Genomic DNA, 27,112 nt, shown 5'->3' with positions numbered 1-27,112 from the left:
ACTCAGATATTTCCAACTGCTATCATTCACAAGGAAATGCCAGGCAGAGAAAGTAACTATTCTTGTTGGCACTGGGCCCACCAGGGACCTGCCCTACAAAGTGCTGAGCACCCCAAGATTCTATGAGATGACAGCACAGTCAGCAAATCAAATCTGAGAACCAAGAGAAAATACGTATAACACAGTAATTGATGAAAAATCATATTCTACCAAATGTTAAATGCACCTGCATCATCCATCATGACAGCCACACCTTTCATTCCCAGCACTGAACTGGACAGCACTGCCAGACTTGAGCAGACTCATTTGCAATGATGACCTCTTTGCCCAGCAGGATGGTTTAATGGGTTTGTGCTGGTACCTTGTCTTCAAACCCTGCCACCCCATTTCTAAACTCACTTCCTCCCAGTTGATTGGAAATGTGGAAAAATGACCTGTGAGTGGAATCTCAGGGGTCAGTCTGAACCCAAGGAAAGCACCTGTGAGGCCTGGCTGAAAGCTGGCCATACCAGCCCAGCCTGTCCTTAGCCAGAATGAACTTCCCAGCTCACGTCAGATTCATATTTGCCAGTATTATTTCTGTGATCTACTCTGTACTGCTGAGGCCACATCTAGTTCTGGGCTCTACAGATCAAGAAAGACAAGGAACTATTGGAGAAGGTCCAATGGAGGGTTGTGAAGCAGATATGAGGAACTGCAACATTTCTAATAGAAAGAAAGGCTGAAGGAGCTGGACCTGATCAGGCTGGAGATAAGACAACAAATGTGTTAAGGGTGGGTGTCAAGAAGATGGGACCTCTTTTCAGTAGTGCCTAACACAGGACAAGGGACAGTGGGAACAAACTGAAGCATGAAGTTTCACCTCCTGAACAGGAGGAAAAACTTCTTTAGTTGTGAGGATGACTGAGCACTGGAACAGGCTGCCCAGAAAGGTTCTCTGGAGATGTCCAAAACCCACCTGGACAACGTGATTCTGTGCAGCCAGCTCTGGGTGAGTCTGCTGTAGCAGGGGGTTGGATTAGGGGAACTCCTGAGGTCCCTTCCAACCCCAAACATTCTGTGATTCTGTGTAATCATCTTCTACCATCTCACAATTTAACTACTGCTTGAACTATAATGTATCTTCTAGGAAATAATCAAATCTTTCTTTGAACAGTTAAGCATGAAACTTCCACAACATGACTAGATGCAAAGTGGCTTAATTTTATGAAAATGTTCATAATTTCCTGTATAGAAGGTCAACAAAATTTGTCAATTTCATCAAATTCCTCAAATTCACTCAATCAGAATTTTTGGGAGAAAAATCATTCCATCTAAATTGTTAAATGCACTTGTATTATTGGACAGCAATTGGACAGAGAGGGAAAAAATAGAAAATGTATGCATAGGTTTTACTGAAAAAATTAGAATCATCTAGCTTTTAACTGTGTGGACTATGAACTATTATGAAAGTACCTCTTCCTTTTTCATCTAAGTAACTCCATATTAGGTACTGCTGTCAATTTTAAATTCTAAGTTTTAACATATTTACTTATATTTAAGTTTTCCAGCATGTAAATTCAACACCAGCTTTCCTGTGTTACATATAATAGAAACTAGGAGTTAACAGCATTTGTGGTTAGCTGCCCTCCCTCTTTCAATCAAGGCTTATCCCAGAACTTAATTTTTACACCTTTTATTTCTTCATCTGGTTAATCAAACCGGTTCTTTGCTGGCCTTTAGTCCAATCAAGTCCACTCACAAATCACCTGTGTTAATTTGCTGAAAAAGCTGTGGAGATTACCAGCAAATATAATTCAGGAAGAAAGACACGCTGGTTCCATGGTAACATGAAAGTCAATGAGCCCACCTTGAAACCTGGAAACAATGGGCCCTTTCAGGACAGAGGCAGAGGGGAGGGATTGTGTCTTATTGAGATGTTGGGTCCTTTCAGATTGTTTGCCAGTGAGAATTTTCGTAAGGAGAAAAGGCACGCTATAAATTTGCCTTGTGCAAGTTCATTTGATTTTGGAGCCTATTACCAAGAATCCACCTGTTGAGTCCCCCTTGACCAGCCCTGCCCCAAAAAACAGCAGCGCAGATCACAATGAAAGCCAATCTCCTTGCAGCCCTGTTGCTTTCTTCAGGATACACAGTTGCAACATGACACACTAAAGAATTCTGATCCTACAACCACCAGGAAAAAAAAAAAAAGGAATGGCCTATAGGATAATATTATACCCCAAAGAAGAAAATTTGTAGAGAACTTTGGGAAAAAATCAGCAAATTTAGCATGAAAAAAAGAAAACCTATCCATCTGAACTGACAGAAAATGTACAGACCTGTACTGAATTTCCCAAAGCTACCTCTGTCCTAGCATCAGAACAGGCTTAGTAAAATTTACATGCACTGCAATTTAGGAGAGTATTTCAAGACTCCAATTGCATGGCCTTTTGAAGGGCCAACTAGGGAGCAACACAGAATTTAGATCTGGACAAGGAATAACTTAAATGTTAGTGTTTCGTGTTCCCCAGAATTTCTGAAAACGAAGGAGTGGAATGAATTTATATTTTGAACTGCCCAGTACAACTGAGTTATTTAGGTAACTTCTGACTAAATAATTTTCTCTTTACAAGATTATTTTACTCATCAGCTCTCAACAGATGTGACTCCCAGAGCTCCAAGATTACAACAGCCATGTACCTACAGATGGACCTGGCCATTACTTTGCAGGTTGTAATTACAGACCACATCTACCTCCCCTACATACTGAGCAGACCAGGTGTGCTCTGCCAATAAACATATTTTAGTTAAACTCCCCGGCCTCCTTTCTTCCCTAGCTGATTTTTTACTTCAGCTATAGAAGGCTTGGGAGACAGTAAATGCAGGGGCAGAGACATCATGTTCACGGGCTTGCAGGACACAAATATTCAAGAAACCTACAAAAGCTCTAGAAAATATTATTTACTATAGTGTTAATAATTGAAAACCCCAAAACAACTAGTCACAAATTCTAGTTCAAATTCTTGAAGATGTCAAAACCATTTCAAACCAATTTTTGAAAAGCTATATCTTGAAAGCCTTTTTTTTAACTCTTACTGTGATTGTTCTTAGCACAGAACAGCAGGAAAAAATGAACATCTAAAATCCAGTGAGGAAAATTTAAATTGTGTTAAAGTTACAGGCCTACAAACCAAACAAAGGCCATTTTGGTGAAGAAAATCAATGTTTTCTGAGAGAATGCTTTGTACTACAGGCATCATTACAGTATTTTGCATACAGCATTATTAACACATGCAGAAACAGGGTACAGAGCAAAGCCATTCAGTACAGCAGTCAGACTATATCAGCAGGACAGACTACTAATACATGCACAGGACAATTCTAGGGAAGTATCAGGACTATTGCCCTCTATTCAAGTTAATGTTACCTGAATATGTAAAAAAAAGTAGATAAACTTCCTCAAAAGGACTGACATCTGAGCTCACAACACAATGAAACAGAGAGATTATCGTAACAAATAACTAAGAAAGTTATTAAAATAGATTTCCACAATTTCCTTTTGCTTAAAAACCTCACACAAGAAAAAAAATTCAGTTCTCCAAGCCTGAGCTGAGAACATCTACAACACGATGTAGCCACTGCATTACTCTCCAGAGGTGAATATAAAGCAACAGTGAGAAAGAGCTGTATAGTCTTTCAGACCCTGAAAGCATCCTGCTAGCAACAATCTCCACCAGACAACTGAGTATTTTTGCCACATTATCACCTATGAGACACACACACAACATTATCAGGTTTCAAGAGCACTAAACGGAAAAAGGACATTTGTTTGAGAGGTCCTCTTTATTTGTACAGCACTTTGAAGTTAAAGTTTCTGCAACTTACTCATTTGCTTTCAGACAATTATTAATACAGCCTCTTGATAACTGTTGAAATCATCATGTATTTGTCATGAAATGAAGTGATTGGAAAGTTGTTATGATAAAAAAAAAAAGACCAAATTTACCTTTAAGTATTCTTTCCACATTTTCCAACCAAGCTATACCAATATGAACTGCTATAATTCTTCCTTCCTCTATCTGAAATCCAAGTAACAAAGGTCAATGAAAAGATTTTGAAAGGATGTAACTGTTTTAAGATTAGTTAGAACAGTGTTTAAACAGCTATGAAACTTTCTTCAAGAAAACCGCACATACACTTAGGCTTGTTTCAGTCCAATGCAACTAGAAATGGGTGCTACATTACTCCTTAAACACATAGGGAAAAGGGACAAAACACATCTGCTGTGACAACATTCAGATTATTTTCCACTGACACGATTCTAGCTGACTTTGTTCTTTCATTCTGCTCAGTCAATAAAAGTTTGAGTACATTTTTGGTATCTGAATAGGCCAGTTAAGAGTTTGATTGGGCAAGTTTTGCTCATACAATCATCCTTAGTTTCACGTTAATTCCTCTGGACTGCAAGCTGCTGCCCCAAGTCTCATTTCTACTCTCACAGATTTATCTCCCTTTCCTGTCGCTCCCCATTCCCACCTCTTCAGAGCCAGCAAACTGTGAGTCTGTGGTAACAGAGGGTCAGAAGAACAGCAGAGACTTTTCTGTCAGAACAATAAACTGATCCACCTCACCATCTAATCAACTGATCCAGCAATAGAGAGACAGGAAACCACAATCAGGACACAGGGTAGCCCACACTTAGATTGGATTAAATGCAATGTAAGACTGCACTTCATAGAAGATAGGGGATATAAGGCTTGAATTTAAGTATTCAATTGTATTTACTTCTCTCACTTTGATGGGCTCAGGTCCTCATGGGATTAGTCTTTTTCTTTACTGGGTGCACTGGCATGAGGGGCAAAGAATCTGACCTCACTAAAGATTTGCAAGTACTTGTGAATCCTGCATTCAGAAAGGTCAATGGAAACTTCTGACACACTCCAATAGAGGTGAAATTGAGCTCGTTACCAAAATGTCCTTCTCATGCAAATTCAAATGCCATTTGATCTGGTGCCTGAGTATTGGCTGTGTCTCAAAGGAATATTTTGTACTGTGTGCCCATCTCTAACTTGATATTTAGACAAAGTACCTCATGCATGCATCAGAAATTGTAGTTTATATATATATATATACATAAAACTATAGACATAAAACTACCAAAACATTTTCCATACAGCTCACATTTAAAGCTATGTATAGGAACCAGCCATGAACAAGATTTAAATGTCGTTTTGAGGGTACTTTGTGTTTACCAGCACCAAGAGAGGATCTATGGATTTTAAATTCCACAAATACATCTATTATAGGAAATATATATATTCAGCTCTATGCTTCCTTTTAATCTCTTATTAGTGACCAAGGAACAAAAATAATTTGCCATCTCTTGCACTTGTTATACTGCTGCTCCCCGACATTTGGAATTTCCTTACAGTCATCTCCTGCCAAAGCAAAGGAAAGATCCAGAGCTACTCAGCTCTCAATATCAGGAGGTTTACACCCTATTCAGGGTTACTTTCTTCCCATACTGTGAGAGACTTCACATTTCATTTCAATCCATACCAAAAGCCACACAGGGAAGGGAGCAGTGAGTGTACCTGACACATGAGATGACTGGACAGACATGCCAAGGAAGGACAGCAATCTCTGCATACACAAGACATACTCAGTGACATACTCCAGTCTAGTGATCTCACAAATTTGAACTGTGGTGTGGAGGGACTGCTGGTGCTATTATAAGACTGGAACAACAGGACTGCTTATGCTGCTCTTTCCTGCACATAATATTAATATAAAGACTACATATGGTAGAAGAGCATATTTCCCAACATTGCATTAGCCATCAGAGTCATCCTTATAAGACAGTAAATAATTATATTGAGATTGATAAACTTCCTTGCCTCAGCTGTTGGAAGCTAAGCCAAGACTAAACACATTTGTACAGCACTAGTAAACTTTCACCATTTGAATAGCTTTCCTGTTATTGTCAAACCTATAAGCAAATAATCCTTCTGACTGACCATATGGCAGAAGAACAGCAGTGCAAAGAGGCTGCAGTATGAGAGAGGAATTTCACATGTCAGTACAGTTTTGTAGGGACCTCTCACAAAACAAGGAACAGCCAGTCCTTGTAATGAAAATCCCAAAAATGTCATTTTAAAAACAAAGTGCTCTGGCCTATAGTCCTGCTTAACACCCTCTCTTTATAAGCAGATGTTTAAAGGTCACATTATATCCTTTTATAAACTAAATCACAATAGTAATGTTCCTTCATTTCGCAATTACATTTGCAAAGCCAATATTTTAGCACTCTACTGAATCTTGACCTGCTTGTGGATCTGGGATCTTTTAGATCCTGGTTGCTGTCTGTAAATCTTAAGCTTGCTGGATATAGGACATTTAAACAAACTGGACATACACAAGTTCATAAAACCTAGAAGCAGGCACATAAGTACTGAGGGAGCCAACTTATGTTGCATGGCTACTCTCGATTATCTCTGAAAAGTCACGGTGTCCAGATGTTTCTACCGTCTGGAAGAAAGCAAATCTCACTCCTATCTTCAAGAAAGGCATGAAGGAGGATCTGGGGGACTATAAGGCAATCAGCCTGCTCTCAGTCCCTAGGAAGTTAACAGAGCAAATTCTTCTGAAAACCTATTCCAAACACATGAAGAACAAGAACATAATCAGAAACTGTCAGCAGAGATTTGTAAAGGGAAAATGATGCCTAACTATCCTGATGGCCTTTAAGGATGAGATGTCAGGCTTGACGGATGAGAAGAGAGGGGTTGCTGTCGTTTACCCTGACCTTAGTGAGGTGCTCAATAGTGCCTCAAGATCCTCACAGAGAAACTAATAAAGCACAGATACACAAGTGGACAGTGAGATGCATTGAAAACTGGCTCAATTGCCAGGTTTAGCTGACTTTAAAAATAAACCTAATTAAGTTTTACTCCTCGTTTATATGAGAACATGTGAATGAATTCACCATGATTGAAGAAGCCCAGTATCATAAAGGATGAAGCTCTTTATTTCAATGATTACACCTTTAAGAGGACCTACCTGATCCAGTCCAGACCCAGCTGTGATAAAGGTACACAGAACATGCGACAGCCAACTCAAGTGCCTTTCTTTACGACCTAGTCTGAGATTTCAGTGCATTGTCATCTGAAGGCTAACAAATAATTTGCTGAAGCATCAGCAGCAATACATCTCTCCATGGTTTTTCAATTATGCTGTAGTTTTATCTTGTAGAAGATTTAGCGCTGACCAAATCCTTAGACTTCATTAAAAGCTCTACCTACTGCACAAATATTTTAGGAAAGTAATTTACCTAGCTGGATGCTTTTCCTCTCCTCTGCAAATGCTGCTTCTAATGGTTGATTTTAGAATAGCTACAGAAATGATATTGCAGAAATCAGAGGCTGTCAGTGTGAAATCAACATGCAAATGCAGCATAAGGCTTAAGGACAACATCAGTGTCAAGCAGTTAAATGTTTAAAACTTGGGTTTCCTGGCAAAATGTTTCTTCATACACAGCATCTGCTAATACTTAGAGCTTAAAGTCTGCTGGAAATACTATATACTTCATCAGTATTAGCCAACAGCTTTTCATCACCTTTATCACTATTCCCATTGACAGCTGCAGAGTGAAATACAGAGAGACATTAGCAAAATTACTAATGGTCACCAAGTGCTCCCACAGTCAAAACTCTGATTTTTTAATTCCAGCTTGGCACTTCCACTATGACATAAGATTGTTTCTCTTACAGTAGATCATCTTCAATAACTTCTTTTATGTCAGAAATGTGAAGCAAAATAGTGTTTTCAGAAAACAGGAACTAATGAGATATAAACAATGACAAGAACACATCTGAGAGCATATCTAAAGAGGTCACGCTACAGAAATTTACATGCATTCACAGAATAAGGTTATTGACTTTCCTCCCACCCATATTTTGATTAGGCCAATTCTGCCTTTATTTGCACTCATATATTTTCCACTTTTAAACAAATATATGGTGTCATTGTTAGAGCAAAGTAAACAGAATTTTGTCAGGGATATCTTTTAGAATTGCTCTTTGTTTCTTCAGTTTGGAATTTGTTTAAAGAAGACGGTTCCAGGAGAGTTTTACAAACACTGACATTTCAAACCAACTGTTTACCTGAGGACTCCAGGGCCTCTTAAATCACAAAATCTCCCCACTCAGCTCAATGGACTATGAGAACAACTGGATGTTCTGTAACTTCTACCCACTTTGAATGCAGCAGAAGAAATCAAGTAGTTGAAGGTAGAAGAACAAGAATATAGGGAAATGCTCAGATATCCTTGACTATGATTGAAAGATTGAATACCAACAGTTGAAATTTGCTGATTTTAGATCTTTTTAACACAAAAAAACCCAACAAAATTTAAAAAATGTAATATAATCAGAGGTGTAATATAATGTAATATAATAAGAGGTGAGGGAAATTTGCGCATTTAGTAATAATTAAAGCTACAAGCCAGGAGAAGAATTTCACAAACTATTGTTCAATATTGTGACACAAGAACATGACATCTTCACTTGGACTGAAGAAGGAAGAAGAACTATATAATGTTCAGAAAGAATGTTCAAAGGACCATGAATTCTTCAAGAATATCGGGGAAGTGGGATCCTAGCTATATTACCTAGGCTAGCAATGTTTATGAGTGCTATTACAAGAGATACTGTTTTCAGTTCAAAGGAACTGTATTAAAAAAGCTTCAAGGGTTTTTTTTTTGTTTAGTTTCTTTTAGTTTTTTGGGTTTTTTGTTGGTTTATGTATTTTCCTTACAAGGCCAAAAAATACAGAGATTTGCAAGACATCCCAGAAGGAAGCTTTCTGAAGAAAACTTCATTAAATACTTAATTTCTTGCACATGATCTAGTATTTGATTCCTTCCTTAATGGTTAGAAAAGAAAAATAGGGGGGAAAAGGGCAAAAGAAGAGACTCACTTGTAATAAAAACCCTCCTTGAAATCAGAAGCAATGTTTTTCAATTCATTCTGGCCCAAAAACTACTTCTGAATTCATGATCGCAAATCCTTATTTTAAAGACTGACCATTAAGTTATTCTTGAGGGAAAGATCCAATATTTTTTAAATATCTTAGAGAAATGTGTTTGGATGCATTTTGACTTGTTATGATAATAGTGACCACAGTCCTTGCCTTGACGTGAAGGAATGTGTATCTCATAGGAAAGTTGCAACCTTTTGCACCTAACCCCATCTCAAAAATGCTAATCTCAGCACAACGGTGTTGTCATAAGAAGCTTCACCAGAAACTATGTGATAGAACAGACAGGACTGGGAATTAGCAGGAAGCATTTATATCTCAAACCATCCTGAGCTGTCAGGGGCTCTGATGACTTAGACTTTTTTCAGATGAGATAAAAACCAGAGGTCCTAGCATCTGGTGGCCATTAGAAAGCTAGAGGTATTGGAGTAATTAGACATTGAATCCCGGTAATATTCCAAGACAGGTAAGTTTATTCAGCCTCCTAAAAAATTCCTTACTGTTTTGGAAAAAATCATATATTCTTCTAGCCACAGTACCCAGAGGTGCTGTGCAATGTTTATTTGTATGCTGCAAAACAAACCACTAATACTGCAGGAATACATTGCACTCCACAATGACAAAACACTAGTTTTATCTGCTGTCTGGTAACAGCTATATTAAGTTTTGTTACCAGCAAACTATCCTGAACCCCCATTCTCCAGAGTGATGGAATGTGGACAGGCTGCACATCCTATAGTGGGGATCTACATTGATGAAATCCTTTAGAGTTGCTGGAGTACCACTGCAAGGAAAGAATATATGCCCAGCTGTGCTGTGTCCCATCCTTCTGCAGATTTCTCATCCACACCTACATGCCAGTTTACAACACTGTGTACAATGTGTAAATGAAAAACAATCTTTGTGTCAGAGGTGAGCACTGACATTCCTTATGTCAGTCATCTGACCTTGGTGCTCACAAAATTACCCCTCTTACCATTCTCCTTTGGTCATAAAAGGACTCAGTTTATTAATAGTTATTGTCCAAGTCATATCTTGGTTAAATGGATAAATTAGCACCAAAACTAGATTGTCTAAATATCCTCTTCTCCTTTAACCTTCTTCTACAGATCAAAAGTGTCAGCGAGAGGTAATGAATAACTGATCCAGCTATGATGTCAAATTTACCCTGAAAACTCTTTCCACCTGCTGTTACTGTTCTTTGAGATTCCCAGGAGGTCAAAACTAAGCAATAGCTGTACATAAACATACACCCACACAGATTTTTACTTGAATCAAGTATAATAACTTCAGCTACTCTAATGTTAGTCTGACCCAAGGATTACAACCTTGATTAATTTCTCTGTTTGTAAGAGGAGTGTGCAATGTTCTCAGAGTGAAAAACGAGATGTCTTTTCTGGCTGGGGCAGATTTTCCCCCAGTAAATGAAATAATTTGATGTTTTCTAGAAGACTAATGTCTCTGTTGTTGCAAGAAGAAAGAAGAATGATCCTTTTGGATTGCTGATCATTGAGTCAAAAGATTTATGATCTGAGCTATCACATCAACAATCAGTTTAACAATAAAATCCTGTTGCATAAAGGGTCCTTTTTTATGGTCCCTCTTTACAGAGCAGCGGCATAAAGCACAGCTGTGCTCTGAGCTCACCATTCTGCCACAAGACTGAGAAAGAACAGTTTTGGGAGCAACGACAATTGTTTCCAAGACTTTCCACAGCCAGATGATTACCAGCACCTTCCTACTGCAGTAAGTGATTTTAAATTAAAATCAGTCTTGAAACTCCATTTCTATACCCATGAACGTCATTTAGCTCAGGTGTTCTCTAGGTTTTTAGAGACAGAGAAGCTGCCATCCTTAACCAGAATGAATACCAGAGGAAGTTGTGTGTACAGTTTCTTAAACAGCAGCAGTGCAATTCTACAGTTGGTGTGATGAGACTGCCCCTTGCTGAGCAATATTTTCCCAGGATTTATTTATATTTCACATAAATCTGACAGGTTGCAAATCTTTTGAAGTAGAGATTCTATTTCAACTTTGATTTTTCATGTATGAGAGCACACTAGGGTCAGATGTAGTGACCTGAGTTCACAGGTGAAAGCATTACAAACCTAGATTAACATGCAAGAAAGGTCACACCTTCACAAAGTTGTGAGTTTCAGAGAAAAAAATATGACGTGTACATACTTAAATCTCACAGATTTTTAACGAAGCCGATATAAGTGTGATCTGAAGAGTGTTTTTGAAAAGTAAAATCTGAGCAAGATTGCATGCTCTGGACTTCTGATAAGTGCTAGATTTCCTTCCTCTAACCACAAGAAAAACAATTCACAGCTATCTATACTCCCACATTCATCACACAGAAAAACTTGCTGTGACAGGCACAAGCCCTACACTTGTCGTGGGAGAAGTAGTAGCAGAGCTAAAAATTCAGCTGTGAACTGATCCAAACATTAAGTTCCTAACCTCCCCCCATGAGAAACAAACAGCAGCTTCACACTGCAGAGTAGGGGTTGTACATTGTACACCCTGACAACCCGCAGACTCCTTTGTAATATGGAATACATTAATAAGGGCAAAAGGTTATTTTCCAGCAAAGTTTGCAAATCAAATTCTATAGAAAACCAAACAAAAGGTTACATGAATGCTCATTTATCTATGAGCACTGAGCTCAAAAGAAAGCATTTCATTTCGGATTTTGCCAAGGTGTCCTAACAATGGCAGCTTATATACCACAGGTACTCTGCAAACAAGGCTAAATTAATTAATATCAAGTTTCAACCAAATGTATGACAGAACCACATACTGAGAAAGGTTTCAAATTAGTTTTTTCACTAAATTAATTTCAGCTAAGACCTTTGATAAAAAAAGTATGGAAAGAGTAACTGAAAGAAAGAACATACTTTATTTGATTATTTTCAAAGCACATAGGCTTGCAGAATGGCACAAATGGGAAATAAAGAATACTTAAGATGTTACCCAATTTATTTAGTTAGATAAATTATCTTAAGATATAAGTTCTCCAACTTATTGATATTTAACCCAGCTACAGAAATATTCCCTCACACTGAAGAAAACATCTTGTGCTTGTAAAAGTTTGCACCAAATCACATATTGAACTGCCAAAAGGGACGCAGCAGAGGCTTGCTGAGCACCCGTCAGTACCAGTTGCCCTCCATCCTCCCTACAGACACATGCACCCACAAGCAGGCAAGGCACAGCCTCCTGCTAGGAAATCGCAACAGCAAACAAGATCCCTGGCACTTGGCAGGCTTCTCTGCTAGAGTTTCTCACTCCATTTAACAGCTTTTCTCCTCCTACTCCAGCTCATCCAAAGACACAGCAATTAAATGCATTACTTAGAAAAGGTTCAACCAATTACTGTCTTTTAAAAACCGAACTTTGATCTGAACACTTAACTGTGTCCAGTGTGCAACAAATATGACATTCCCAAAACAGCAGATCCTGCAAGTTAGAAAGTATGATTTATACTTTTTTTCCTGCTGTCCAACTCAGACTTTTCCAAACAGATCTCCATCCAGCTTGTCAGATACCCTAACTGAAACAGGTCCAGGTGCCAATTACTTCCTACAAAGATGCAGGAAACTACACAGTTGACAGGTCTGAGATAATCCAGTCTCAGGAAAACCATCTCCTGATTTCCTCAACAGTGCTTAAGTCAAACATCCAGCTGTTACATGACAGATCCCTACAGGCAAGCACCTGACCTAAAAGCCGTGGAAGAAACCTGACACTTTCAAGACAATTTTGTTTTCTCCTAGTTTCCTCAAATAAGCTTTAGGGATAGAAACTGGTATTTTATTTTATAAGTTAAAAAAATAGCATGTGCTACTGTTAAAACAATAATTCTACTAGCTTTAGAAAGCTAAGACACTAAAAATTCTTGATTCTTTTAAACCCAGCCCTCTTGTAATACTTCAAGGAAAAAATGTGGCATTACCTGTACTCCTGTGCAAAATACTATAATACTTTATGTTTTTATTTGCATTATGCCTTTATAATTTGAACAAATGAAAATAACACTACCATTTATACAGATGCTGTTTGTTTGGTACAGTCTAATTTTTTAAGTAATACTTATTTCTAGCCAGCCTCGTGGCATCTGAGTAGAATACATGAAAAGAAAATAACAAGATTTAGGTAAAGTCTTCAGTTTTTTGAAATTAAAACTGAAATTCAAACCTGCATTCAGATCAGTTTTTTACAAAATATATATTTTTTTTATTATTATCCTAATTCTCTATTCATTCATATTAGAAGAGCTAGTATATTAGTTAAGAAAATCAAGAAAGAAAAATATTTGCATCACCTTAGGAATTTGAGGAAAACACAAATAAGCACTCATTCAATTCCCCACTAAATTTGTTTGAGTATTACCAACAGTGCCTTGAGGCATACCTTCGCCTCTGGAAGCAGCACCCCCTAGCACAATGCCTTGAAAAAAAAAGGAAAAATATATGCAATTTTTGATAAACAGGTAGATAAACAACAGGGAGCAGTATGATTACTTTACAGATAACTATAAACACGGTATGGAGCATTTAAGAAAGTTACAAAGCCATTCATCAAGCTATATTGATAATAGAATCTATGATTCTTTATGCCACGATCAGGTCCTCATGTTTTATCTACAAAATACTAGCTTCCTGCCCTAATCATGAAATATCTGATAGAAGTCAATATTCTGCTACAGTTTCTTGATATCATCACACAGGAATTAGTGATTTCAGTCTTATCAAGAACAGACACTGCAGTGGTCATAAACTGAGCAAGAACAGCAAATTTCACGACTCTGTCAAGTAATTGAATGAATTGTGGTGGTTTCATTTTACAGAGATAGTCTGGTTCCAAACAGAATTTGAATTCCTTTCCCACAGTAGTTTTATGATTAACATAATGGAAGCAGTTCAGTGCTTCTGTGCAACTTTTTCGAGATAAAAGTTGATACTAGTGCTACTTTGATACAGTGTGATGTAACATCTAAATAATCAGGTTTAAGATGCCACTGACATTGAGTAAATAAGGAAAATGAGGATTACTTATGCCAGACACTAAATAAAATTCCAAAAGAAAGTGAGGCCCCCAGTGACACACTATGTTAGGTGCAGACTAAATTCTCAGTGACCTCAACTGAACACAGTGGCCAGAGCACACTGGACAGCAGTGTAACTGCTTTTCAATCGTCTTTACCTTTCCCACAGTTGCATCCATAGCTTTTAAGGGTCTTACAAAACACTTCTACTGCCTACCTAAAAAAGTATCCACCCTTTGAAAATAAAAGAAAACTCAGTACATTCTTCACAAAGACTAATCCTGTTTTTCACTTTTTAAAACAAAACCAGATAAGGTAATGTTGCAAATCTGAGATCTGTGAGCTGCTTCATTGCAGAAAAGCCCCTCTAAACAAGTATGCTTGGAGCTAGTCTGTACCTGTGTCTCACTGCACATTCCTCTGGCAAAGGAATTTAGGCCTGAAATCTGGTACCCCTCTGTCCTCCTCTGAGTGAGAGCATAATAAATGAAGAGGAGGGAGGTAACTTTCTCACTGGAATTTCTTTAATGGAAATCATAAGATAAGAACACATCTTGATGAAACATATGCTGGAAGTATTTTGCCTGGTTATTCACAAAGAAAACTTACTATTACATCTAGAAAACATAGAACTACTTCAGGAAAATTTCTCTCTGGTAAGTTCAATGTTATTATATAATTCAAATGAAATCTGTAGCCAATATTACTGCACAAAGATGCCTGGGCTGACAGTCTTCGGTGTAGAGAAAACTGCAAAACAGTCATTCCAAATGTGGACAGTAACTTAGTAAAAAAATAAAAACTTCAACTGAACAACCAAAAAAAACCTTAAAGTTGCCTTTTCATAGCCTTTATTTACTTCTATCCTAAATACTTGGTAAATACTTTGGTTTGTGACTCATAAAGTATCCTTGAATGGAGTTGAAAAGTTATAGTAGCACTGGAGATCCAATATAAATATTAATTAATTCTACTCTACCACTGACAGACTGTAGTTAAGACTCATTAGCTGGATTTTAATCCTTGCCCCTCCTTTCTGAAAGGCCCTGCAGAACTTGGCTGGATAGCACAAATCTGAAAAATAAAAATCTAGCCGATTCTTTGGAAACTTCACAGCCTCATGCCTACCCATAGAAGAAAGTACAATTGAATGAAAAGTTTTTAAGTAGCTATAATTAACTTTTTGCAGTTTTGTGCCTTACAGATTAGAGATTCAAGCTTTCAAGATCTCCGAAGGCAGATTATACAAGTTCCCCTCATTTAGAGAGGAACCTTACAAAGCACGAGGTGCAACAGTTCAATGAAGCAAAACTCGATGCATGATGACTTGAGGCAAAGCCTTGTTCACACATCCAGGAGAGTAATACCAATACTCAGCCTAGGCCACTGCAAGGATATCTGAAAATCGCTCAGGGGTGAAAGACAACACAGTAATGCAATCAGTGATTATGTACTTTAAAGCAAAAACTGCAACTTGTTTCTTTGTATTACATAATGAAACAGCGTGAAATGAATGAAATAAATGAACCCAGCAGAAGGGTCGAAGCAGATCAAATGCTGATGTAACTTCAACAGCATGTTTCAGGATTCAACCTATCCTGCACCTCTGCACAACAGAGGATCTGCAAACATATTTTACCTTCAATAGAAAACGTGCTCTGCCACATTAAAACATGTTCTGACCCAGCCCACGGTTCATACAGTCTCATAAGTGCAGTATTTGCAAAACCCCTCGGGTGATTTTCCACGGACCACTTGAAGTATAGGGGCCTCTCACTGCCCCAGGACTCTGCTGAAGGCTCCCAGCACTCCACACGCCCCAGGGCCAACACATTCACATGGAAATTGCTCCACTAAGAGATACAGGTCAAACCACAGTTCGGAGCTCACTCTAATTATCTAGGCAGATTTTGGTTTAATCCTAACAAGATTATATATTCACAGAGATTAAGGTTGTTAAAAGTACCACAGAGCAAACCACATAATCATTACATTGAAGAGACTACTAACTATTCTGTTTAAGGTCACCAACTCCTTAAACTTTAAAACCTCTGTAGTATTCAAAGAAATTTTCTGTTTCTATTTGTGGTAAAAGTAGGCTAAGGAGCTAACACTTACTTTGGTGACAAGAACACATTTGTTACAGGAGTAGTTTGAAAGCTTCTTATTTTCATCACCATATTAAGATATTTTCCCTACATTTTTCTTACATCTTGCACCTTTTCAAGTCACAGCCATAGCAAGCCAAGCACCATATGTAGAAAGAGATTTCAAAGGCTGTTACCAGTTTAAGCCAAAACTACGTTATTAGGTTAAAAATGCATTAGTCCTCCTTTGTAAAAATGATCACAAAATTTACAAGAAGAGACAGCTGTTAAAAAACAGTGTTTCTGTTGAAAAACAGTTTCTATCTGAAAACAGATACAACATTTTTGGTAAATAACAAGCAATGTGTTTGTGTTTCATCCCATGAGACCAAGACACAACACAGCACACTTCTATCATTCCTGGTAATAAAGGCTCAGCATTTTCTATGCAAAATGCTGTATACACTGTGCAGTGCAATACACGACTTGCCAACCTCACCTTCCAGCCAAATCCACACTGCACTTCATGGAGAAGGCATTTAAAGAGATACATTGATTTTACAGATAATGTTCCAACTTTTCAACCCCCCCACACACTTTGATAATAGTCTAAAACTTTACAAGGCTGAAGCTGAAAGCTTAAAGGTTCCTTTTATGGAAAAGTCTGAAGACTACTATAAATTCTTAATTTTCCAGGCTTGGTTTTTGCTCCTGCAAGGCTATGTTCTTCCAGTCGAGTTACATCCTGCTTTGTGGAGAGCTTTAATCCTCCAAGTACAATACAATGATTCGCCTTCCTATTGTTTTGATGTGTTTCCACTACAGTAGTAGCAATAATTCCAAGTTGCTTTTAAAAACATTTTTAAATATATATTTTCCAGAGCAAGTTGTATCTGCACAATACTTCACAGCAAAAGTTTTATATAAGAACTACTACAACTTTTAAATGTTGCTCCTCTTTGAGAAAGTCAAGCCATTATTCAGTGTGTCACTTAATCTATTTAACTTTGTTACAGTAATGATATGCATTTCTATATGCATTTTTAAAAAAACGATTTGCCAGCTTACAAATTCTAAATAGACTTTAACTTAAAGTATTAAGAGTAATAGTTTCATCATTTCTTCTACAATTTTATAGCCTTCTGAGGAATCTTTTTTTGCTTCAGAATTCTTTTAAAAACTAAGCATTATTTCATGTCGAGAAAGAAACTTTACTACTTGCAAGGGCATGACCATAATAAAAAATAACTTCAATGATTCAAACAAATGGATGAGGAATGTAAGAAATCGGTTTGAAAACACTCTAATACAATGCAAGAAGGTAAAGTACATGCAGTAATTTTTAAAAGTAGGGAAAAGACAAAGCACTGACTTGTCACTATTTAGAGCTTTAAAGTGATGGTGCTTGCAAAAATAGAGTAGGTGACATTTAATTTGTGGAGATTTGAAGAAGCACAGGAGCATTCATAAGTCCATTTCTTGCTTAACTGCACTTTTCATTTTCCTCTCCTCTAATTTTTAGGTCAAAACCAACCCCTCTAAACAGTGCTAGAAATTAATTTATGCAGCTGACTTTCAGCCTACTCTGTACAAACACTTTATCTTAATCTCTAGAAAGCTGCAGATTTTGATCTACCAGCCAAAAAAATATGCTAAGGAAACAGTTAATGTTGCCATTGCTGCCTTGTTTCCAATCTTTCTCCTTCAATGGAATTTAAAAAAATGACAAATATGCAAAACTGAAGAAAATTAAATATTAATTTCATTTTTTACAGAAACTTCAATGTATTGCCTTTACTAGCTAATTCCAAATGAGTCTAGCTACCACATCTAGAGAGTAGATTTGACCTGTGTTATGCATCACACCGGGATCTTGCCAAATGCTTGTGTCAAGCATGGAATCGTTTGTTTCTACGCTAATGGGGAAAGCAATGAACATTAGGTGCAAACCTCTTAAAGAGATTTGTGCAACAGAGATTCCTGGGTAACAGGCACTGACAAGTCCTCGCTGCTGGGAGTGAGGCACCAGAGAAAGCGCTGCAGGATTAACAGCAGTGATACTGGCAGTCTCCCTGGCTATTAAAGCACAAAGGAGAGACAGAAAGGCAGAGAAGCTTATGAGCACATAGAGGCAAGGGCTGGAGACTGTATGAAGTACAGTAGATTCCAGCCAAATAGGAGAAAATAGAGCAGTGAGTGAAAAAGCAAACTCAGAATACAGTAGCTATTAACATCTCACTTGACTGAAGCAAATCAGACCAATTTGGTTCACAGAGTTGATTCTCTCAGTGTTAAGGTAACCAAGTGAGCAGAGACTATGCAAACTAGATGGTGCCGGTTTAGTGGCCCCAAGAGGTTGACACAACCAAAGCAAATCAAAATTCTGCAGAAACAACAAGAAGGGAAGCACAGACCGGGGGGATGTCTACAGCTTTGTATCTATTTGGATATGAGCAACATCAGAAGACCAGCAAAGTCACCTCTGACCAGCAATAACTGTTAAAAAAATGTGGCAAAGAAATCAAAGAAGAAGCAGATCCATGGAACAGCTCCTTGGACTTGACATTTGTGTTTCCTCTTTATGTTTCTTCAGACCTGAGAGAAGAGGAAACTATTCTGAAAATAAAATATGAATGTGATTATAAGTAGTAGATTATTGTCAACAACTTTTTAAAGTAGAAAGTTAAACACAGCTCCTGAAACTGCAGCAACACAACTTCCATATAAATTGCACAATCAGAGAATAGGAAGTCATATGGAAAGACTCAAGGTAGGCTGAACTGCAGGAAGTCTGTGCGAAAAGCACAGGAACAAATAATTTGCTTCTCTCATGTATTTTCAGATTTATTGCCTACACCTCTAAATTCCCTTTTTTGTAGGGTACAGGTAACAAGAACAGCATAATTTCACTATAAATTCTCTTTTCTGTTCAGACATGTAAATGGAAATAAGTATGTAAAGCTCAGACAGGGTTTATAGCCTTTTTGGATTATATGGATAGCTAAAAAAAAAAAAAGAACAAAAAAACAAAAAGTCCCAGTGACATAAAGAAATTAAGTGCATAATGTTAGTGCCTGATCTCCCCACTGATTTTCCTCCAATAATAGTCAACGCTGCAGTCATCAAGACTGGATTTTGCAGGTACCCTCTAACAAGCAATTCAGACTCCTTCTAATCCCTTTTGAGACACAGACTGACCTTACTAGAGCAATCCCCTCCACAGCTAACAAGCTTTTTTTTTTTTTTCCAATAATTAGTCCTTATTTTGAGACTTGATTTTCAGAGAGCTTGAAAATAACCTATCAATGAAAGCTTAAAAAAATTCTTATTTTTAGTTCTTAGTCATCATTACAACATTTAAGCTGAGATACTCATGAAGAGATTCTGTACAGCAAAGATGGATAAAGTGGGGAGAAGCCCCAGCACAAAACACTCTGCCTCCTTTACGGAGGCCAGCATAACAATAGCAGTGCTTAAGTCAAGGGAATACAGTGGCTGGTGCCAATGATTATCCACAAGAGAAAATAAAATGCTTCTTCAGGTCACACAGTGCCTCACACCTCTACAAATGCAGCCACAGCCTTAAACAGATAATGATATCACAAAAGTTCTTCAGAATACAATCACATACATTACTTCATATCATAACTGCTGTAATCTGACATGGTATCTGAGTGCCAAATAAAATGCAACATGCTCAATTGTTTTCAGAACACGGAAAACATTCAGCAAATAAGCAATTATTTGTTCAAATGGGGTAGTAGATTCAGTTCAAATGAAAGTTTCCCCTAAAATGCAACATCTTAGCAAAAGCTAGAAAATTAGCACTGTCATCAACAATCAGTTTCTTTTTTTAGTAACTCTCCTTATTTTGCTACAGAACCAGAGTATAATTATTATTATTTTACCATAGACCTATCATTATTCAGACTTTATCTTTGCAGAAGGACCAATCTTCACCAACAAGTATCTCCACAGCCATGCATTCTTATAGAGTAGAAGCTGCCTCAACAAATCTTGAGATTTATAAGATTAGATTGGTATTTCATCTTAATTCTTGAATTCTGTAGACTACCTTCTTAAGACTAACTTTAGTGTAGATAATAGTTTTTTCCCAATAAAAGTCTACAGCTACATAAAGACACAGCTGTAAAAGTAAAGTTACAGAAGGGTTGCATACTTAAAAATACTGATTAAAATGGCAAAGGAAAGGTCAAAACTTTATAAGTACCTCTTAATGGACTATATCATATTTGCAGAAACTGAATTGAAAAGAATTACAGTAAGAGCTGCAACTCTGGTTTTAAACATCCATTATTAAACAGCTAATTTTTCCCCTCTGTCAGAGGCTCTGTAATAAAATTTATTTTTGGCCATTGAAAACAAGGAGTTGAGTTCAATTAAGCTGGTCCAGTACATAATAAAGGAAAAGACACTATGAAGTATTTGTATCATAGATATAAAAATAGTAGAAAACACACAGAAAACCTGGGATATATTAAGATATAGACAAACAAGATCACTTGGGCTAGCTTGTCATAAACTAGCACAACTTCAGTTACTGAAAATACGGCAGACTTCCCAGAACTGGTTTTAGCACACAGTTTTTGTTTGCCTTACTTGGATACTGAAGACATTCTTGCTGAAGAAGATACCAAGTGCTAGGAAAAGGAAGTGGCTCTAGTTAATCTGCACATATATTAGCTAAAAAAAAACCAAAAAGAAATAAACAAAACCAAACAAAAAGACCATAAAACAACAAAAAACCTCACCCATATTTGAAAGAGTTGTAACAGTACATGAAGTCCTCTCATAGAAGAAATCTTAATGAACTCCACCTGAAAGCTCAGTTGTTCCAACAGAACATGTCCAACAGTAAGTCCTAAAAGTAGCTCTTTAGGATATTACATCAAAACTAGAACGTATTCCAGGTGTGCTCAACTAGCTCAACAACAACAGAAAGCAAATAAGTGAGGATTTACCATCTCACCTGTATGTCTGGTATGCTCTCAATTGGGAACAGAATGACTGCACAGGACCAGGATGCAGCTCAGCTGAGAGCTTTGTGAAGTGATATGAATCTCAAATTTCATTACAAGAGCCTGTCTCTCAGTTTAGTGACCATTTTCAGCACATGTTTCATCTCATATTTATGACACCTCAGAAGCAGCAGCAAAACTAATTACACTTTTAAAAGTCCCTCTCCTAAAATCTCTACTTTGCACTGTAGCCTGCAAAAGCCTCAGGGGAGGACAGTGATTAGCCAAGGCAAATCCCTGCCTCTCTTGCACTGTTCCAATATTTTGTGTTATATCCCCTATCTTTGGACAAACTCTTGTCACTTGTCTTAGTGCAATTAATCTCTCAAAGACAGCACTATGTTGTTTTGTATTAGCACAGCATTTTGCACTGATGCTCCGGGTTCATTATTAATGAAAATTATTGATAACAAAAGATTGAAACAACAAATGAAGCATAGCTTCTGGAGGGACTCCAGGGTGAAAGCTGTTAGGGGAAACTCTTAGGTCATTCCCAACAATTAGTCTACAGGTAACAATCTCTCTGCCATGTAACCCCATGTGTAACAGCAAGGCATTCATGTTTTCAACATTTGCTTCAAGAAAACAGAGATCAGACTAATTTTGTACTGCCATGCAAAATAGATCATAATTTATACGCAAGAAAAATAATTTTTAATGGAGATATTAATTTAGATACAGATTAAAATCTCATTTGTACCAAAAGGGAGATGACTACACCTCGTAACTGAGATGTCTGAATCAAAGCCAGCTTTGATACAAGATGCTGGCCTGATGTGCCAGGCACTGTGTATACTAGTCATGTCCACAGTATCTTTCCTGAAGAGTGCTCAAGAACTTGGAATAACATTTTAGTGATGTTTCTTTTACAACAGCTAAGTTATTGAAATTAATTATTTAAAAGAAAAATATATGAACAAAGTTATAAATTACACCATCTCCAGCAACAAATTGACTGTCTCTGTGAATAGTCTTCTAGAAGTTGTTATTCCTTAACCTAGAGCTTTAACTTCATTTTATTGACATTATACTTCACTATGCTCTGGCACTTCAAATTATTTGTCAGAGATCTATTAAGAAGTGCTTCAGAGATCCTAGTTTTCCTAAAAACCCAACCCTGTGTAGTGCAAGTTCAATCACCAGTACTTCTTAACAGCTGATTTCATGCTGGAAGGTGTTAGGATGTGTTTCTAAATCATTGATACCAGAAAGTCAGTTATTAACCTACTACTGTATCTGAAGTTGACCAAAATATCATTTTACTCTTTCCTACTGGGCATGTTTGACAGCATTTTAATAGAAACCATTAAATCCATTATCTACTTAGACATATAAAGGACTAAGTATTTTATGGATCTATTTCTGATTCTTCTTTATATTTTTAGAGTGATTACACAGCAAGTAAGATTTTCATTCTTTTCCAACCCTGAAGAAAACTCTTAGGAAGACTTAGAAATATAATGTAGATAGTAATGTAATTATTGTGATTGACTTAATTGACAGGAGTCCCTTTATGGGCAGTGAAAGATGTTAAAGAACTAACAGAAATCAGACTGTTTAAGAGATGTTTTCCAAAAGGTATGGAGCAAAATGGGAGCAAACAATTGAAAATCTGCTGTTAGTTACATCTGCATGAATCAGCAATAATTTAACTGCCATATTGCATAAATTTATATAAATGACTGCAAAATGCAGCACATTTCTCTCAAAATAATTTCAACATTTGCCTTTAACATCTCTGCTTTATAAAAGTCATTTCTACCCAGATTCCACTGCAGTAAGAACTCTTAGTAGAACAGTTCTTGGTTTTGTTGAATAAAACTCTCTAATCTTTTAATCTTTGAGAAGATCAGAGCTTGTAACTACCACCTGATCAGGATGATGAAATTCTACTAGTGCAATTGATTATGAAAAATGCAAAACACAATCCAGCCTTTCCTATTTATAAAATACATAAACCTCTCTGCTGTTAAAGCCTTTTCAGAAGATTTCTTCCCAGTTGCACAAAAAGAGTATAGATCCTTAAAATTTTAATCAAAAAGAGAAGCAAAAGCAATAGAAAAACATTGGATAACAAGTCAAGAACCCATGTTTCAACTGGTTTTGTTAGAAATCTGTCTGAAGTTGAATCAAAATAAACATGCTTTAAAAATATTATACTAACATTAATTAAATTCAGTATTTACACTATAAAATCCACACCACAAACATTATTGTCCAATCTTAATTTACATTGCAATGTAACAAAGAGGTGTTTTTTGAACTGCTGACTATAGATCAGTTGGACACTTAATTAAGGCTACAGATTTATTCACTAGTTAAGTGGGCTAACAATTGCAGATCCCAGTTGCGGAAAATCTACCACAACACCAAAAAAGAAGAAAATTATGAACACTTTAAAAATCTGCAGTCCTATACCACTCTGTTAGGAACAGCAAGAGAAAATCAGAAAATCCATGTTTCTGTCATAAAGTTGTCAGATAGACAGATCATAAAGTCATTGTTTCTGCATACCAACTTAGAATTTAGAACACATTTACTAATCCATAGTGGTGAACCTTTGATACAACACCTAAAAGCTTAATCCTTTAATTTCTCACATCTCTTTTACTTAGTTAAAGACGAGTTCTGGATTGGATTCCTTGTGAACAAGGACCTAGAGGGTCCGCTTTTAAAGCAAAGTTTGAGAAGATGCTAAAAAGGAACTAAAGGCGGTCAGCTGCAAAGAGAGACACTGATCACGCTACTAGACACTAAAAGCTGTTACACCGCACACAGACGGTCTTCCACCCAATGTACTTTTCAGAAGCTAGTCAAAGTAGAGTAGACGAAAGGCACAAAGGAACTCCAGAGCAGAGGTGTACGGCAATTAAAAAAAATAAAATAAAATAAAATAAACCAAACAATAATCCGCGCATCTTTCAGAGGGGGGCGGGGATGCGTTGTTTTTCTGGCCGAAGGATACCCAGACCCCGACAGGTTTGACCAGACACGTTCACCTCCAGCGAGCACAGCTGCGGCCCGGACCTGCACACACTTACCGCACTCGCTAGCTCCGCGCCCAGCCAGAGGAGCAGCAGCACCAGCACCCTGCGGGAGGCAAAGGGACAGAGTCACAGCGGTGCGGAGGGCAGTGCGGGAAGGGCGCGGCCGCGCTTGGCACTCACCCCGTGCGCCCCATGGCCCGGGCAGCCCGCGGTGGCGCAGCGCAGCCCGGTTCGCGCCCGCCGGAGGAAGAGGAGGGCCCGCCGTCACTCAGGGCGGGCAGGGACGGTGCGCCCGCTTCGAGGGCTCCTTCCCCAGGCACGACGGAACACCGAGGGCGCCAGCTGCCCGCTCGGGGTCAGTCACTGCTCACTTTCCGAGGCACCGCAGCCCCGCCAGGCACTCACAGCGTGCCCAGGCAGGAAGTTTGCGCAGTCCCCCCCGAGGCGTCGCACCTGAGCGTGGCCGGATGAGCCGAGGCTGAGCCAGGCGAGCCCCACGCCTACCGCCCGCCCCTCCAGAGGGGCGACCCGGCACTGGCAGCAAACTCCCCACCACCCACCCACCCCGGCGACTTCCGCTGCAGAAAATAGTCCGGGGTCCAACTGCCCGCCCGGTTGAGGTGCGGGGCGGGGAGAGGCGGCTCCCCCTCTTCGAGCCGACAAAGCCGTGGCGCCTGAGGGAAGGGTGGGGGGTTGTGGCCCCCTCGGAGAGGAGAGGGGCGGTAGTGGTAGCAGCGTGCCCTACACCGCCCGCCCCAACAGCCCCCGTGAGCGGAGGAATACTGTAGTCCCGGGCGGACTTGAGCTAGGAGAAGCGGGAGAGTGCGGTAGAGGGGCGGGAGCTGGCGTCGGGGCGGCTGGTGGGAGCCGCCTGCAGGGAGCCGCGCTGCCTTGCCGGGCTATGCCCGCGCCGCAGGGCCGGCCCCGGAGCTCCTGAGCGGGCAGGATGGAGCCACGGCGGCCGAGCTTTAACCTGGCCGCTGGCTGCCTGATGCTGCTGCTGGGGTGCTGGGGGCCGCAGGAGGCGGCGGCGGCGGTGAGTGCGGGGCACCCTCACTGTTCTCGGGCGCCGAGGTCCCTGCCGGGTGCGGCCGCGGTGTGGAACCTTGTGGGGGAGCTTTGGAGCCCCTTTGGGTCTGGAATGGCTGAAGGTGGAATCCACCTGACAGGAACCTGGCGGTTCCTTGGGGTCGGCGGCGAGGCCGGGCCGCGGGAGGGTTTCTCCCGCTGATGTTGGGGCTCCCGGGCCGCTCTTCCTGGTTAGAGCCCCGCGGTGCTGCCCCGTCGGACCGGACCGCTCCTCGCGGGACCCGAGAGACGCCCGCACGTCTGCGGCTCCGGGGACGGAGGGAGTACAAGGCGGGGGAAGCCCGGGTGAGCTCTGAACTCGCCGGTCCTCCAGGACAAAGGAGGAAAGACTTTTCCTTCTGCCTTTCCCCCCCGCCAAAGAACTCCGTGAATAGGTGTCTGAGCTCTTTTTTCTGAGCCATCAGCTGCAGCCGTGAGTAACGCTTGGATGTGGCAGGGAGATGGAGCTATGTGGGCATGGTTTGTCGGAGGACTGTGCCTCATACTGGAACTTGATTTTTCTCGAGGGTTGTATTTCTGCTGTCTTGAAACTAAAGTGGAAGTGCTAGCGGAGGTAGTAAATGTGTGCAGTGTAGTAGAGAGGGCATGGACTGGAGGAGACTTTGGGTCTCTGTTTGGAAAAAGGGATGTTATCCCGGCTTCCCTGAAGTGGCAGGGCCTTGGAACTGAGAGGTGGAAGAGGTGGTCGCTAGCTTCAGGTGTCAGGCTATTTGAGTAAGACTTCTAGCTGTTAACAAGTGGTGAAATGCTCTAAAAAGAATCCCACTTTAACCTGCATTAATTTCACGATTAATTTTACGATCCCTGTATCTTTTTAAACCTTTTTTTAAGTTTACTTGGAAAGGGAAAAAAAAAATCCAAATTTCTGTTGTTTAGGGCTCCTTTCTAGTTGAAGAGTTGTAATAGGCATAGAGTATAATTCTGCTACTCCCCCCCTTCAATTCTGTAGTTAGTGCTGACAAAATCTTAATTTGTCTTTAACTCTCCTTTGAAGTGCATTCCTTTACAGTGAAACTTTGTAGACCTTTCATCTGTCCTCTGAAAAATAATATACTTCTTCTTCCACTCCTCCTAACTGTGCCCAGGTGGGAACCCAAGTGTAAGTGGTACTGGTGTGCCAGCTGGGCTCACTGTTATGGAGAGCTGGTCGGCTCCATGTGTTGGTAACACTGGTTCTGCTGCTCTGTTCAGTAAGGCTTTACCCCATCCTGCTTACCATAATCCCCACCCCAAAGAAGGACCCAGGCAGACCAACCTACAGAACCTCACTGTTTTAGCAGGTAGGGGTTGAAGGTAGGGAGATTTGTGTGCATAAATGTGGCCCTTTTCTTTCTTCAGGAAAGCTGTGTGTGCAGTTACTGTGACTCTGTGGGGTGTGGGAAGGGGTCTGTTGTGACCTTGTAGGCAGTCCCCTACCTCGGGAGAAATGAAGAAAAGAGCAAAACCAGTGGTAGAAGTTCTTAACACCACCTTGTGTTGCAGCTTCTCTTTCAGGGTTTGCAGTGAGATAAGATTAACTGAAGACCCAAGGACTAAGTGGGGGTGGGGGAAGAAGAGAGATGCCTCTGTTCTAAACTACATAAACTGGTCTTTTGTAATATGTTTTTTTCTAATGGTTTCTCAATACTTTCGTGTTGTGATGTTTTTGAATTTCCTGTGATAACACTAAATGTTGCTGATCCTTATTAATGGGGATCAGCAATTTATTCTACCCATTGTCAGAAAGGGTTGACTAAATGCTGTAGCAGTATGTTTGATACACAGAGTCTGTTCTGTGAATTTTGTTTTGGGATCCTTTGTTAGAATCTTCCCCCCAAAAGGGAAAATTTGGTCGAATGGCTT

At 39.3% G+C, this 27,112-nt stretch overlaps 2 protein-coding genes across 2 annotated transcripts in view; one reads left to right on the top strand and one right to left on the bottom strand.

The window, feature by feature from the left end:
* COL4A6 (collagen type IV alpha 6 chain) overlaps positions 1-24,648 on the bottom strand; it is a 121,090-nt gene extending 96,442 nt beyond the window's left edge. Inside the window, exons 1-2 of the mRNA XM_056491632.1 lie at positions 24,362-24,648; positions 24,236-24,284 (exon numbers count right to left, since the gene is read on the bottom strand). Of these exons, the coding sequence (XP_056347607.1) occupies positions 24,236-24,284; positions 24,362-24,375 (63 nt within the window). The 5' untranslated portion in view covers positions 24,376-24,648. The remainder of the gene's footprint in view (positions 1-24,235; positions 24,285-24,361) is intronic.
* A 361-nt stretch (positions 24,649-25,009) lies between these two features.
* Positions 25,010-27,112, top strand: part of COL4A5 (collagen type IV alpha 5 chain) — an 88,915-nt gene continuing 86,812 nt past the window's right edge. The window contains exon 1 of the mRNA XM_056491630.1: positions 25,010-25,217. Coding sequence (XP_056347605.1) covers positions 25,128-25,217 — 90 coding nt within the window. The 5' untranslated portion in view covers positions 25,010-25,127. The remainder of the gene's footprint in view (positions 25,218-27,112) is intronic.

The sequence above is a fragment of the Oenanthe melanoleuca genome, chromosome 4A (assembly GCF_029582105.1).
Source record: "Oenanthe melanoleuca isolate GR-GAL-2019-014 chromosome 4A, OMel1.0, whole genome shotgun sequence".
Lineage (NCBI taxonomy): Eukaryota > Metazoa > Chordata > Aves > Passeriformes > Muscicapidae > Oenanthe > Oenanthe melanoleuca.
This window is presented reverse-complemented; position numbering and strand designations above follow the sequence as displayed.